The sequence below is a fragment of the Lissotriton helveticus genome, chromosome 5_1 (assembly GCF_964261635.1).
Source record: "Lissotriton helveticus chromosome 5_1, aLisHel1.1, whole genome shotgun sequence".
Taxonomy (NCBI): Eukaryota; Metazoa; Chordata; class Amphibia; order Caudata; family Salamandridae; genus Lissotriton; species Lissotriton helveticus.
In genome coordinates this window covers 1,771,356,561-1,771,373,451 of record NC_136065.1, presented here as the reverse complement: position 1 = coordinate 1,771,373,451, position 16,891 = coordinate 1,771,356,561, and the positions used below count along the sequence as shown (strand labels likewise).

General features: G+C 43.1%; 1 protein-coding gene across 3 annotated transcripts in view; it reads left to right on the top strand.

The window, feature by feature from the left end:
* MAPT (microtubule associated protein tau) overlaps positions 1-16,891 on the top strand; it is a 1,132,093-nt gene that overhangs the window by 819,749 nt on the left and 295,453 nt on the right. For all 3 annotated transcript variants that reach the window (XM_078645042.1, XM_078645040.1, XM_078645041.1), the window contains one exon: positions 10,686-10,778. In XM_078645042.1, coding sequence (XP_078501168.1) covers positions 10,686-10,778 — 93 coding nt within the window. The remainder of the gene's footprint in view (positions 1-10,685; positions 10,779-16,891) is intronic.

Below are 16,891 nucleotides of genomic sequence, written 5' to 3'. Positions count from 1 at the left end.
CATGAAGTCATTCCATCCCTGATCATTGTGACCGATTCTGCCCTTTCGAGTTGGGGTGCGCTCATGGATCACATTCAAATTCAAGAGACTTCGTCTGCGAAAGAAATGACATACCATATCAATCAATTTACTGACGCTGAGGGAAGTAGGCCTGTCCCTATAAGCTTTTCTTCTCTTTTTCTGGACTGACTTCCTCATTGTTTAGACAAATAAGAAACTGCAGCCCATCTCCCAGAAGTCCAGAACACTGAAGTGGACTCTCTAAGCAGATAAATTCTCGACCACCACGAGTGGGTCCCCAATACTTCTGCCCTTCACAACGTCTAATGTAACTGGTGCTTTGTTCAGTTGGATCTCTTCATCACCAGAGAATTAAAATTGCCTAGACTTTGCCTAGAGACTCTACGAACCAAGGGCGGAAGCTAATACAATATTCATCGAGTGATCTACTAAATTTCTTTACACTTATCCTCTGATTCCAGCAGTAATCATCTAACTGAGTTATTGACAACCAGAATGATTTTAATTGCACCTGAGAGGCCCTACCAGTGTTGGTAAGTGGACCTTCTTTACCTGTCAAATGGCAGCCCAGGAATCTGCAGTGCATACGAAACCTGTAGCACAAGAACTGCCACTAGATACTGCCATACTGCACCCCAACTGACCATCCTTGAGTTTGGCAACTCAAGTAAGGACACTTGAGCCTTCCATGGGATCGTATGGACTTTCTAAGATAAACTAAACGTCCATCTACAAGAGATTCTCACTCTTTCAAATGGAAGAGGTTCTATTTTTGGTGTTCTGGAAATAATTTTGATCCGAACATCTACCAAGAAGAAGCTTTGCTCCTATATTTGCTTCATTTAAGCATTTTAGGCTTACAGTTCGCTTCACATACCTCTTTTTTCCAAATAACAGTGGTCAAGGACTCCTCTGAGAACATTAACACAGTCTTTCCCCAGTCCGTAAAGATTTCCCCCCTTGGGCTTCAGCAGTGTCCCAATGCACCTCGTATGTTCACCATTTGAACAAATTCACCAGGCTTCCTTACACACCTTTCATAGCAATTCGCTTTCCTTGAGGTTATAACTTTGGCAAACAGAGTGTATTAGACACAGGCTTTATAGCAACAGGGAAGTAATGAGGACTTATCAAAGATTTCTATCTGAAGCAATTACACAATTTCATGTAAACCAAACGATTACCTAACAAATGTTTTTTCAGGATTCTACTTATCTGGCAGAGAGAGTGATCTCTCCACACACTTGATGTTAGGAGAGTTCCAAAATACTGTCTTGATAACACAACAGAAATTAGAAGATCCAAGCAGTTGTTTGTTAGTTGTGGTCTTTTACGTGCCTGGTTAGCCATGTTCAAGCAATCACTGTCCAGATGGATAGTTTCTTGCATTCTGTTATGCTACCATAAAGTAGGTAAATCGTTACCTGGCAAGCCAAAAGGCCACTCCAACAGAGGTAAAATGGGTATGGCTGCTTTCCTGAGAAATATTGCCATTAATTTAAAGTTGGTATTACCCAAAAGCAATATAAACGAGTGTGTTGATGGCACAGAGTATTTGACACAGATTTCACCCCTGATCTGGGAGATGTTCGTGACAATTTTAAACCGGACCCGTTTGGAATAATTGAGATCTGACAGTCAACAAACGAGGAACCTAAAATCAGATCCCAAGGCCATTTGATACCCATCCCAAGGCAAATGAGTCTGGACCATGATCAGTTAGCATATTCCTAATACGAGAACGAAAGGCAGCCCAAAAATAAAGCTTAAAATCCAAAAGTTGAAATCCACCTTGATTATACAGCAATATCAAATATTATATAGCCCGCATTGCTCTCTTATATCCCCAGATATAGCTACCAATGGCCCCATCAAGTAGCTTAAAAAATGAATCTTGGACTCGAAACGTAATTGCACGAAAGAGATAGAGAAATTTGTGCAAAATATTAATTTTAACAATGTTACACCGTCCTATTATACAAATTTGAAGGCGGTTCCATGCCCACATCTTGGTGATAGCTACTTTTAGAATGGGCTCATAGTTCAATTGCAAGATGCAATCCACTTTAGTACAGATCTTGACCCCTAAATAGGTAGCAGATTGGAACAGTTTGGAAATTGTCCTTTTTGCTTGAAAGTTGATCACAACATACATTTTTGATAGATTGAGCATTTAGCCAGAAACAGCTCTAAACATCTCAGCCTCAATTGAAGCTTAGTCAATCGCTAATATAGGATCAGGCATATACATTGCAACATTATCGGCATATGCCCTAATTTTTAATTTGGCCCCATAAAGTTTAATCAGACAAATCTATTGATTTGCAATAAGTAACCTTAGGTAAGGCTTGATATATAGGCCAAATAGTAGGGGGGATAACGGCATGGTCTGATGAGTACCCCAACCGATGTTAACTAGTGGGGAGCTATGCCCATCCAAGACTAGCCTACCCAAAGGGTTTTTATATAGAGATCTGCTCGGGATCAAAATCCGGCACCGATGCCTATGCCAGGTATTGTTGACCAGAGGAAAGCTCACGAGACCCAGTCAATGGCTTGTTCGGCATCCAGTAATATCATACCCACCCTATCGCCCATTGACTTTGCAACATCAAAAACAGCAACTGCTGAGTTTGTATGGCTAATAGTATCTCTGTATCTGAGTAACAAAAGGAGGAGTATCACCAGAGAGAATCATAGATTCTGAATGGGATACGGGGATAGCAGGGAGGAACTTAGGTAATCTGCCGTATTTACCTCAGCAAAACTATTATGTTTATTGCTGAGACTAGCCTTCCCTCTGCCCCCACGATGTCATAAAAACACCGATTAGGAGTCTTTTCTTCCCTCTTTTCTCTCGCCCAGTCAGGCTTGAGTACATGCCGATTGCAGATTTTTGCAATTCTGGTACCAAGAATCTAGGATTGGATACACGTTAGAGGGTGTAGACCGTCCATTTTCTTGCCCTTCGGTCCTGATGAAAACCTAGAATTTACCACACATAGGTTGAAACATGTAGACCACTCACATAGATACTCATGGTCATAATCACCTACTAGTATCTCAACACCATTTTTAACATTGTCCAGTAGCTTGCGAATAAAGTTTTTTCCTCCAAGTTATACCAGGACAATTTTTAACATTTTCTTTGCACCTATCACTCACAATAACCCGCTCCACTGTAGTTCAGGTGTCGCAGCACACCCTGATGGCACTCGGTCATCAGGGTGGACCCCAATGATGAAGCATGTCACCACTAGGCTGGTGAGTGAGGGGTTTTTATAAAAGGAAAATTTTCCTTTTCTCAAATACACATCCCATTCAGAATCTATGATTCTCTCTGGTGATACTCCTCCTTTTGTTACTCAGATACCTAGCCCAGGGGACTTGGAGTATACTCCCTTCACATACCGTGAATAAATCCCTTACTCTCACCCTTGTTAACACATAATAGTATCTCTGCCCCTGACAAAGCCATGTTGTTCGGCGAAACTATATACTGGACCAAAGGAGCCAATCGGGCAGCAAAAATTTTGGCAAAAATATTCTTATCAGTGTTAATCAGGGAAATAGGCCAGTATGACCCTCTCTGTTCAGGAGGTTTCTCTTTCTTTAAAAAAAACCTATAATATTGGTTGATTTCCAGTAGGCGGAGGCTTTCTCCCCATCATCAACATTTGACACCAGATTCATGAATATAGTGAGAAGCATAACCCTAAATGTTTTATAAAGCTCCTAAGGGATAATGTCCTCCCCTGCTGCCACCCATGTTTCATGATTCAGTGGCCAGATTATGGTATAGACTGAGGTTAAAAACTATTGGTCAGATTATTGATAAAAGAGTTTTCTGCTTTACAAACAAGTTACGGTCTGCCACAACAGTTCCTTTTTAAGTGTTTACAGATTTGCGATTTTATTTTTTCACAACTGTTTATATACAGCCACCGGGAAGGACTCTGGTATTATGACGTATTTTTTGCACTACAATCACACACAAAAAAGGGGGGAGAGGACAAACTCCTACCCAACCTCCCCTATAGATATACACATACACAAACGAGAGAGGCAGGAGTGTTTGGTTTTGCACTTAATTAATTAAAGTAGCATGTGCTAGATGTGTAAAAACTGCTCTCACCAGCAAATTGTGGCATGCTTCATCATAGGGCTTGCTGACTATGACTCCTGCACAGACGAACACCTTGGGTGGAGCAAAAGGGAAGGGGTAGACAATACAAACATAAACTTAAAGGGATCAAAAAATGAAAAGATGTTTGTGCAGATTGTGAAATCTAAAACTAGCTCGGGAATATCCGCTACTATGTTTATTTCTGGATTTCCCGGCCTAGATTAAAAGTAAAACATTGGATGGTGGTGTTTGGGATTTTTAGTAGCTCGTCACCCCTCCTAGCTGCATACTTGTTGTCAACATGTTTTTGGCAATGTACTGTAGCCCTAGCGCATGTCTATACGGTTTTCTTCAGGTCCACAGATCTTCCTACCCTGTTTCTGTAGGTTCCGGGTATGTCCTCTATAGTCTGGGGCTGTTAAAAACACATTGTGGAAATACTTATGGAAAAAATATTGCCAATATAATCATAGTATTCAGGTTCAGGGCAATGGATGTTTGCATTAAACATCCTTTGTACAATTCCTCTCTAGCACTGTTACCACTCTGTTTTATCATATGGATCTTCAGTAATTATAAAATATATATATATATCCCCCTAGTAGCCTGAATTCAGGTTTTAAGATCAACTTAACTTTAATAAAATAGTTAGAAGTAAATCTCCTAGGTACACTCTATTCAGAAAACATTTAAGACGTATACATCCGCTTGTTCAAACCTATTCCACTTTGGTCTATAAGGAGGGATGGGATCTCCAGAATACTTATCGATAATAAGCACATACCAAGTTTCAAAGTAGTAGAAGCTTGAATTGCCCAGCTTCTTTCCTTTCATCTAGGCTATGATTTACACTTATCAGTTTAGGATATCATGTTAGCACATAAACGGGACATCAGTCCCTGAATCTCTGCGGTGATCTCAATTTCAATTGCTATTGCTCCACTCTGTATTGCTAGATCTTGGGCTAATCCCTCACCCCATTAGTATCTGAATGGTGGGTACTCTATTTCCAAATGTTCTAACTCAAATCAGTTATTCTTAGAACCAAAGGCATTAAGGGTAAATGTAAATGTAAATGTACAGGAATTTATATAGCGGAAATCACCGAGCGGTTTCTAAGCGCTTGCTTAGGGAACCCGTCCTGGTATTCCCCTGTGAGATAAGCCCGGCAGGGTATCCACAAGGTGAAAGCCAGGCATCCCGCCGCGAGGGGCCGTTGTGGAGATTAAGCAAGCTATTGCCCAGAGTCGCAGAGTGTGAACCCGTGAATCGAGTAGGCACCGGAGCGAGAATTGTCAAGTCCATGGACATTTTAGGACTCAAGACCCCGCCAAACCGGGAATTGAACCCTGGTCCCGGGCTGACCTCTGCTTCCAGGTCTGCCTCCTCTAACCAGTGAGCCACACTTCTCCTAATGCAGGTCTTAAACATATTCGGGCCAGAATGTTTGATGATTGAGGTTTTTGTTGTTTTTATCTCTGCTATTCTGCTTAACTTTTCTATGCAAAATGTTTATCTTTCTTTTTTCTTTCTATTAAGAATGTTTTGATAAGTATCATTGTACGATTTCAGTGTGATTCTATATGATCATATGTAACTCAATAAAAAAAGGAAATATTGCCATTGCTTTAACCTTTAATGCTGCCACCTGGAGATGTGCTTACACATTTACGAGATATTAGAGACCTCAATTGGATTTTAGGACAGATGTCTAAGTAGAGCAGACCTGCTTGGAAAATCTCTTTGCGGAGCTTTCATTATTTTATCTTTTTAACCTTCTGTCATGGTTATTGGGTAAGAGCTTGCTATTTTATTCAGTGTTCCTTATTAGTGGAGAACCCCTGAAGGAGAAGGAAATGTTTCTTACCTGTAAACATAGTTGTCCTTCAGGGAAATCTCAACTGAAATCATAATTAACCCTCTCTCCTTCCCAGCAGTAGGAAGAAAGATGAATAATATTGTACATATAACGTTATCCTTGAATTCCATTGTTAAAAAAATAACTGTGATAACTGCCACCTAACAGGCATAATAGGACACTGGAGGGCTGGGTGCCCTCAAAGGTGCAGGGTCAATTTTCATCCTAATGTAGCTGCAGCCTACATGGCTACATTGTCCTGGTTCCTTTCACTTAGTTTTTTTCAAAAAAGGTTTGTGAATGTTTGCTTTCAAAGTCACCAAATCTTTGTAGTGACTATTCTATATTTAAATGTTTTTAGCCTTTTTAAGCACATTAATGGAATAGGCCATTCTGGTATATTTTCTGGGCTGCCAAAGTATTTAGGGCAGAATTAGAGTACATTTACAAGTGTATTGCCTCCTAATACAGGTGGGATATCTGGCAACAAGTGTGATCAGGTACCTGTCAGCCAGACTCTAAATCAGGCCTTAATGTCAGATTAAAAGACTTGGCCTGCCTGAAGTAAGCAAAAATGAAACACGCTCAAGTCAAGTCAAGTCAGGGGCATTTATAGCGCGCACATATCACATCCAAAGGAGTCTCATGGCGCTTGCAGACGACACTGACCAGAAGAATGGCTAAAATCAGCAAAACAACCAGGTTTTAAGTTTCTTGCAAAACCTGAGATGTTCAGTGGTGGTTCGCAAATCTAACGGCATCTTATTCCAAAGAGAGGGTGCCAAGAAAGAAAAAGCTCGACCCCCATTTCTGGCCATTTGGATTGACCGCTGGGTAAGCAGTGATTTGATCTAAGTTGTCAGCTTGGCTCATACCAGGTGAGTTTGCGGGACCAATATTTTGGGCCTTTTCCGTACATTTGTTTATGTGTCAGACACAAGATTTTAAACGTGATTCGCTTCTTTACCGGGAGCCAATGTAGCTCCTTGAGGCAGGGGCAGAGGAGAACATTCGTGGCAAGTTCAGCACTAGACGTGCTGCAGTATTTTGCAAAACCTGCAACTTTTTCAAGAGATTTTCATTTGTTGCCAATAGTAGGGCGTTACCATAATCTAATCTATTTATAATTAGGCCTCGAACCAGGGGTTTTCGTGCCTCGTCAGGTATCCATTTGAAAACTTTTCGAAGATTGCGCATAATTCCGAAACACGTTCCCACAATATGGTCAATTTGGCTTTTCATAGAGAGTTTATTATCCATATGGGTGCCCAAGTTACGCACTGATTACTTAGGGGCAGGGCAGTCTCCCAGCTGCGCTGGCCACCAATCCTGCGTCCAGTATTCGGTAGCCTTGCCAAACAGCATGACTTCCGATTTATTGCCGTTTAGCTGCAAATGATTCTTTCCCATCCAGTTCTTAACCTCAGTCATACACTTTTTAAAGCGAGCTTTGGTTTCATTAATGTCAGGGCCAAGAGTGACCAGGATTTGGGTATCATCAGCGTAGGATGATACATCAAAACCAAACGCCCTGATCGCCTTGGCCAAAGGTGTCATGTACACATTAAAAAGCGTCGGGCTCAAAATAGAGCCCTGCGGGACACCCCTTTTGACTGATCGACTGCTGGCTATGTTCTTACCCACTTGCACTGTAGTAGTGCGGTTGGATAAATAGCTCTTACACCAGTCTAGGACCTTCCCTCTGACACCAATCTCCCATAGCCGTTGGATCAGAATGCGATGGGAGATGGTGTCAAAGGCCGCAGACAAATCCAGGAGGATTAGGATAGTTGATTGATGTTTGTCCAGCTCCATCCTCATATTGTCTGCGACCTCTATCAATGCAGTCTGCGTGCTGTGAGCAGCACGAAAACCATACTGGGAGGGATCCAACAGCTCCTTGCTCTCCAGGTAGTTTATCAATTGCCCATTTACAAAGGATTTCAATATTTTCCCAAAATAGGGCAGCAAGGAAATAGGTCGGTAATTTAGGTGGACCTCCGCATTAGCACCAGGCTTTTTCAATATCGGCCTAATTCTTGCCGCCTTCCATACCGTGGGAAAATCCGCTTCTGAGAGAGATTTATTAAGGAGACAGGTGAGGTCTTCTACAAGAACTGGGGCCAGTGTTATAAACATTTTAGGGGAGATTTGGTCAGTATTGGATCCTGATTTTATTTTTTTCCCTATTTCTAGGGTCTTCTTATTGTCAAACATTTCAAATGTCTCCCATCTATGGAAAGGATCGTTAGAAATGGCCATAGCGTCTTGAGGGAATGTTTGTGTACCACCTTTAATTAAAAGTTTTCTGTATGGTATTAATTTTTTCTTCAAAGAATTCAGAAAGGGCCTCGGTCCATTCTGCCGAATCCGGGGTGGACAACACATTCATTGGGGTTGTAAACTCTTTTAGAATGTGATATAATTCTTTGGAGGAGTTTTCAGCTTTACTTATACGCTCTACAAGGTGTATTCTTTTCGCTGCTCTTATATCCCTCATGTAGCCTGTGTGGAGAACTTTATATATCTTACGGTCATTTAGAACTCTGCTTTTTCGCCACTTTTTTTTCGCTGTTCTGGTAAGAGATTTAGTGCATTTTAACTGGGCTGTGAACCATTGCGCTTGCTTCTTCTTGCCCTTGGTAACACGCCGAGGGGCTATCTTATCCAGCGTAATCTCAATGGCAGTCTCAAAGTGTTGAGCTGCTATACCAGCACTTTTTACCCAGTTCATAGGATCCATCTTAACATAATTGGAGAAGGAGGATAGTGTGATTTTTTTCAATGGACGACAGACTCTGGAATCTACTTTACAGGTTGGTCCATCCATTTGGGCAGATATTCTAAATTTTACTAAATAATGGTCTGTCCAAAGCAAAGGAGTCGGAGGGGACACCCTGATATTAGAAAAGTTTGTAAACAAAAGATCGAGCGTATGGCCTGCTCGGTGAGTCGGGTCTTTGACCCTTTGACTAAGATTCAGGGTATACATATTGGAGACTATTTTTTCCGTCTCTGCATCTTGTTCATCTGCATGGTAATTAAAATCTCCTAATAGCAGAAATTTGTCCACAGTCAGAACATGGGGCGCAATTATTTCTAGCAGGGTGTTAGCAAAGTCTCCCTTTGTCCCAGGCGGGCGATAAAGTAGGGCCCCTTTCCAGATCTCTTTTAAAGGGCCATTCATCTTAAAGATTATAATTTCTGTCCGGTCTATCACCATGCTCTCTATAACGACGATATTAATAGATTGAATTGATGCAATTAATAGTCCTCCACCTTTAGATTCCTTCCTATCATGCCTAGTTATTACATAATGAGGGGGAAAGGCTATATACAGATCTGGGTCAGCCTGTTCATTGAGCCATGTCTCGGACACAAAGCATATATCTGGAGCCTCTGTATCAAGAAGGCTCCATAATTCCAGAGCATGTCTGGGAATGGAGCGGGCATTTAAATATATAGCTTTGAGTTCCTGAGAAGCTGCAGTAGACACATTAGAACATGGATGGCCAGTATTCATCTCTTCTCCACTAAAAGGGTTGGGGCCGAAAAGGAGCGGAAACCTATTCATATCGGCCATTAGCGCTTGTGAGACTGGAGTCTGATGGAGATTTAAATCTATAAGTTCTTCCCTAGTGTACCTGAAGAATGGCATAATGGTACCTGATGTTACAGCTGGATGGAAATCAGCCATGGAAGACGACATTTCAGAATCCACCAGTTCTCTGGCGACTGGCGGCGGACGGGCGCAGACGGGCTTGTCTTTGGCGCGCCGCTGCGCGCGTCCGCTCCTGCCTCCCGCTTATGTAGGGAGAGGAGAAAGTTGTCTGGAGCGCTACACTCGCATCCGGGAAAGCTACCGGAAATGAGGAAAGCCTGAACCGACCCTCCGCTCTAGTGGCACAAGCCGTGGCGGACCGGGGTCATCAGGAAGACACGTGTGTGCAAATGCAGTTTTAGGTAGGGAATATATATTCAAATACGCGCTCTACACCGAGTGATATTCAGTGCTTATTATTTCAGTGGAGAATCCCTTGAATGAGAACTCCGATTACACATAAGAAACCTTTCCTTAGTATTATTCCAAGCTAATATTTTGGCATTTAGAAATAATTTTACCAATTTGTGACGCATTTGAAAAGTTTGATATATCTAGCTTTGCCCTAAGTTCTGATCCAAACCTTTTAGCATAGCAAGGAAACAGAAACCGGAGAGAATATGGGGCACGCAGAATATGATACACACATTTGTACTAAATACAGCTCTGTGTTTAACAGTTCTGGAAGCATTTTACATCCCTTCATTGTTTGGCAGATATCCAATGCTTGAGTATAGGAAAGATATGGGTTGCTTTACATTTAAAAGAAACAAAAACAAAGAATATTGTTAAAGAAGCCTATAGTGTTTAGAAATTATTTTGTATCACACACCATGCATTGTTCATGACCTCTACGAATACTTCCATGATTTGGAAATAATATTACCAGTAAGTCATTACTTATTTTCTTATTTGAGTTGAGCTGGGCCTTACTAGCTTTACAATTCTTCACTATATCTGGGTCTTTGTAACACAGGTTTAGAATAATAAACTTGAAGAAGAAGAAATCATGTTCTCAACAACAAGATATTCTTTCCAAATCTATGTTCTTATGAACGTTTGTTTTTTTACCCTACAAGGTGCAGATTGTACACAAGAAATTGGATGTTAGCACTGTGCAGTCAAAGTGCGGCTCAAAAGACAATCTGAGGCATACCCCAGGAGGAGGAGCTGTGAGTATCTTAAAAAACTTTAATCATATAATTTATTTAAATAATTTTAGTTATAAGACACTACAGAATAAGAGGCTTTTTGTAATTATGGAAACTGTGGGGTTTAGTTAGCGATGGGTATAAATGGAAGAGCCTCCAATTTGTGTGAAAGTGGAAAATCCTCCACTGGATGATTCTTTGGCACTTCTTCCCAAACTGAATGACTTGTTTTCTCATCATTTAACTGCAGTTCTGATCCCATGTGTTTAACCCTGTGATTTTTTTGCAGTTAAGCCTTAGACCATCGGGATTGAAAGATTTTTTATTTTCGATATAAAATAAAAATATATATTTATATCAAGAGATTAAGGTGCCTTCAATATTTTACTATCTTTTCAGAATTATTATTTGTATAGAGTCATGTTAATTATGAATTAATGTTCACTTAGATTCAAAAGTAGAAATCATAATCTAGGCTAGGAAAGCATAAACATTTTTTTAAACACTGCACATAAAGCAACTAAAATTATCTTTATAATGCCTCTTTAAGCACGGACAAGGTAAAGAAAAGGGTTGGTTTAGAAGGAATGTGCACAACATTATCTAAATCAACCACTTGTCTAGTGCATTCTATTTCTATAGCAGCCCCATTCTGGAGTCTTCAGAACCAATTCACCTCACTCAATGAGAGAAACCAACTTTAGTCAGAAACTTTTATGTTCATAGGACTCGTATGGAAATTCAAAACCCCAAAATCAATAGGGACAGTACTTCAAAAAATCCACACAAACCCACCTCAGAAAAATTCCAGTCCCTCCCGAATCTGGCTGTGCAGCATACTGAATGTATGATGTTACTACGTGAGCAAATACCACGCAGTAGGTTACAACGTGGTAGTTACAACGACCACGTTGTTACCAAGCGTGGCTTTACATCGCACGTCGTTTCCACGACTTGCGTTAGATGGCGCGCTGGATTTAGGAATAGTATAAATTACTATTCCTGCTCCAGTTAGCTCAACAGCAGGGAATGTGTTGGACTTAAAATCCAACACATTCCCTAGTGCTGCACGCCACCTAGTGCAAGTCGTAGAAATGACTTGCGATGTAAAGCCACATGTGCGTTGTTACCTACCTGTGTGGTAACAGCAACGTTGTAAAAGCTGTTTCCCCAGCAGACCACATCTTTTGCATTGCTTACCTCTTCATTTGTGTATCCTAACTATAAATTAGAAAACAAAATGGAACCAATTCTTCTTCATGTTGAGCTTCTTTTTCTTGGCCAACTCAATAGCGCTCCAACAATTCCACAGCTTTACATCCTTCTTGCAGTCCTTGTGTAACTAATCAGTAGATTTTTACTGATTCTTCTGAGAACCTAGTTGTTACTCCAGTATTGGAACTTTCATAGATTCACATGCCTGAATCATTGCCCGTCGTCGAGACGGGAGTCTCCGGTACATAAAAAAGCAATGCTTAGTAGTATAGCAAACTGAAAAGAGGCCTAGGCCCATTTTCCTTTTGCAACCCATAACCTTCATTATGTAAAAGAGACCAAACTTGTCCCTGAACCAATCAGAGCCCCTCACCCTCTAGAACACTCCCGAGAGAACCTTTTGCCCCTCAGATTTTCTACCGCACGTTGTGCTAGGGAGTCTCCTTTGAGCTCTGCTCAAACTCTGTGTTTTTAACTTCATTAAAGAACTTTGTTCTTAGGAATTCTACTGGACTCTGTTCTACTGTGGATTATCTTCAAATACATTCTTTAAAGGATGTCTGGAAAGGAAAATAAAGGATCATTTACAGCCTGTGCAACTTGTTCCAAGAGTTTGCTCTACACTAATGATCCTTACATTGACTGCATTTACTGTCTATACTCGCAGGCCAAAGACTGCAAGGTATGTCGCACTTTCTCAAGTAAGTTTCTGAGAGGTCGTGAAGGGCGCCTTTTAATATGGTGTCAAACGCTAAGGCCAGAAAGGAGGTTTTCTCCAGTGACAGTGATGAGGCGTCGTCCTTAACATCTAGCCAGAAAGGAGGTTTTCTCCAGTGACAGTGATGAGGCGTCATCCTCAACATCTAGGAGATCTCAAAAGAGAAGAAAATCTCCTCAAACTCATTCCTCAGGGGAAAGTGTTGAGAAGGCCCTCAAAAAGGCCACTCCTGGGTGGATTGAGGTGAAACTCATATCAAAAACACCATCATTGCCTATTACAGCCTCTCCGTCGACTACGGCATTGTCTACGGCGGCGTTGTCTACGACGGCATTGTCTACGGTGGCGTCGTCTACGACGGCATTGCCGACGGCGGTGGTCGTCGGTGGTGGTGTCGACGCCGGTTACATCGGCGACGATGACGACAGCGGCGACGACAATGATGTCAACGATGAGATCATCGTCGACGGTGACGACGACGGGGTCGTCTACGGGAGCATAGACAACAATGACTATGTCGGCGGCGACGGATAGCTCTCTACGCCTGGTGTCGACGATGACATCAATGGGCTCGTCGATGAGGGAAATTCCAAAATTAATAATCATCAGTAACGCACCTGCTTGAAGAGCAGGATTCATAGGAACCAATATCCTCAGCAACAGCACTATCGCCAAAGTACCAGGAAGGAATGGTTGGTATGCCATCCTCCATGATGATAGATCTGCAGTTTATGCTGGCAGACTATGGAAAGAGATTTCCGCCGACACCTACTTCTCAGGAAATCACATCCCTATTACTCCAGTTAGAAACAGGGAGCCACAACAAGTTAGGCTGGCAACTCCTCAAATAATACACCACCAGAATCCGGTCACCACGGATGATGAGGACCAGGAAGAGGGAGAAATAACAGTTCTCTTCCAGGGGATACTCATTAATAGTCATAAGCACTGAATTATCTCCGCCCATGAGCGGGAACCCGGAACACATAACAATATACATATATATGTGTAAAATATATAAAAAAGTACATAGTACTAACTAATTATACACATATACATGTATAATAACCATAATATGCAGCCTAACATATATACATAGGCTAATAAAGCCACAATTACACACGTTCTGAAGCATGAAAATATGCTGTATATAAATGCAATAAACAGGCATGAGCCCAAAATGCATTTCATAACCATGAAAAACTTTTATTTTCATCAAAGAACCTGTTGTAAACAGCTATTAGCCTAAAAAGGCTGCATATGAAAATTTGTCTGTGTACAGAAAATCAGACTGGCACCCTGCCTTTAAGGCCCCAGAGAATCTGCACACTTTGCCTTTAAGGCCTCTAGGAGAACTCTGTTCCCATCATGCACCACAGGTGACAGTTAGGTCAGTTCTTTTTTCCGGCTTGTTCTGTGAGGAACCTGGAACTTGAGCTCTGCTCATTTGTAATATTTTCTGTCAAAAGTTGGGTTTTTTCTTGACATTTTTTGACAAATAGTACTTTGGTGGTGTTTATTACCTTTTTTCTGACTAAACTGTTGTGAATTTTTAGTCAGTATGCCACCTTTATTTTATAAATGTCCTTCCTGTGGGAAGAAAATGGCAAAAACTGATCCACACTCTGTTTGTGTGGTGTGTCTTCCTGATACTCATAAGGTGGAAGATTGTTATCATTGCCTCAACCTTTCTAGTCGGACTTTAAAAGAAAGAGAGAAAATGAGGCTTCTGGGCCTTCTGGAGAGAGAGAATCGTGGTGAGAAGAGTTCTAAGGTTTTCTTATCGACTTCTAAGCCACCTTCTCAGCCTAAACGTCGAAGATCAGCGTCTCCAGAAGGTAAAACGAAGAAAAAACGACTTCAGGAAGGTTTTCCTGAGAAAAAGAGATGTTCGACGTCGAGATCCAGATCGCCGTCAGCATTGTCGGCGTCGAAGAGGGCTCCGTCGACGTCGAAGAGGCCGCCGTCGACGTCGAGGACTTCGCCGATGAGGCAGTATACAGCATCTCGACCTTCGCCGTCGAGATCTTTATCGACGTCGAGACATCTGGTGTCGATTGCAGTAAGGACGACGTCGGGGGTTCAACGCTCGACGTCGAAGAAGAAGATGCGTTCGACGTCGAAGGAGCATGGGTCGACGTCGAAGGATCATGGGTCGACGTCGAAGAGTAAAGGATCGACGTCGAAGATTCATACATCGTCGTCGAGGAAGAGATCGACGTCGAGAGGAAGATCGGCGTCGAAGGATTCGACGTCGAAGTCTAAGAAGAGGAGGTCAAAGTCTCCATCGCGACGTAGATCGGCGTCGAAGCATGCTTCGGGCTCGAAGCATGGAATGTCTAGGTCTCCCCCACCTGTGCACAGGTCGGCGTTGAGACTGGCACGATCAGCCTCTCGGACCTCACTTAGGTCTTTGTCGAGGTCAGACATAAGTCCTGAGCCTAGAGTGGTTTCTTCACCGCAGGATCAACAAAAAGATGCGGTGGGACAAGAGACAGTGCATCAGGATTCTACTATGGTGGCTCAGTCGGGCTCTACCTCAGGCCAGGCAGATGATAGGCAATTGGTGCCTAGTCGGCGGACTCCATCTGGCTCAGTGGTATCTGAGCGGAGTGTTGTCTCCGGAGCTTCCAAGTCTTCAGCAGACCTGAATATTGTGCAGGTGTCACCTGAAGTTTCACCTGAGCGTGTGGGTCGGCCTATCAACTTGTCACCGAGATGGCTGGAAAGTCTTCGACATTGGAAGATGCGTCCATTATTGGGTGACAGAGCTCCGGTTCCTCGGACGGAGCTGCAAAGAAGATCACGTTCGAGATCTCGATCAAGGGAGCGAAGGAGGCAGCGGTCTGCAACTCCTCAAGAGAAGCGTAGGACTCCTGCTCCGTCTCCTAAGGCTGTAGAAGGACGAAAATCTCGTTCAAGGGAGCGAAGGAGGCAGCGATCTGCAACTCCTCAAGAGAGGCGTAGAACTCTTTCTCCGTCTTCTAAGTCATCTTTGTCTTCTACAAGATCTTCATATAGAGACTATTCTCCCACAATATCATCTACTCCTCCGTCCAGAGTGTCTCCAGTGGATGATTTGGGCACATTTAATGATGTGTTATGTCGTGGGGCGAATAAGTTCAAGATCAAGATGGCAGTTCCTCAAATAGCAACGTCAGTCATCTTTGAAACCCTACATCACGGAGGAGGAGCTTGGCGGGCATCCGAGATGGCCGCTTGAGCACAGCGCTCTCCGGACCCTCGCCGCTCCCGACATTTTATCCTGGCTGAATCCTGATTTCTCGCAAGAATTCGTGTAGGGGACGTTTGGCTGATTACCCTGGCACTTTTCAGAAATCGATTTGGATCTCGTATTCCTGAGATATGGTGCTCTGAACTTTTGGGCTCCGCCCTTGAGGTGCGCCCGGGACAGGGTGCGGTACTGTAGCCGTCCTGCAATTGAACAACAACGGCAGGAGATCTGGCCTTGTGGGTCCCCCCTTCCTAAGTTTCGGTTTCGATTCCGTTCCGACTTGGGCCACGGCTGTGGATGTCGTGTTGCGACTGAGACTTGGAGGCAGATCGGCTGTTGGGCTTTCATGTGACCTATTTGCTGGTTTGGCGACCTCTACCCGAGTTGTGCCCCCTTTATCTGTACTTTTGATCCTGTACTTTGGGTGTCGGGCCCGTCGGACCTGGTGGCTTGTCCTGTGACGCATCTTCAAAATGGCGGGCAGAGGGGACAGAGAGACGCGCAAGACGAAAACACCTCTGCGCGGAGCTCCAGTTCAATCAAATGTCATGGACCGTTATACCCATTCTAAGGGGTCCCCCGGAGCTGCCCTGCCTGGTTCTAGTATTGCGTCTGAACGAATTTTGGAAGAGTCGGCGGAGCCCTCCTTACAGGATATCATGGGCGCCATCTCGGGTGTGAGGGAATCCATCGGCCTACAGTACGAGGCCTTGGCCCACAAACTTGACACCGTGGCTATCGAGGTGAATCTGATTCGTGCTGACCTCGGCAAGACGAATGAGAGGGTGCAATCACTGGATATTAAATCCTCTAGCCTTACGAATGACGTCTCGGAGCTCCAAACAGAGATTGGAAATCTCCGTCGGGGGAACGACTTCATGACCCGTCGCCTGGAGGACTTTGAAAATAGGGCACGTCGCTGTACCGGAAAACCCTGAACCCCACTCGGTGGATCTCCTGGTTGAG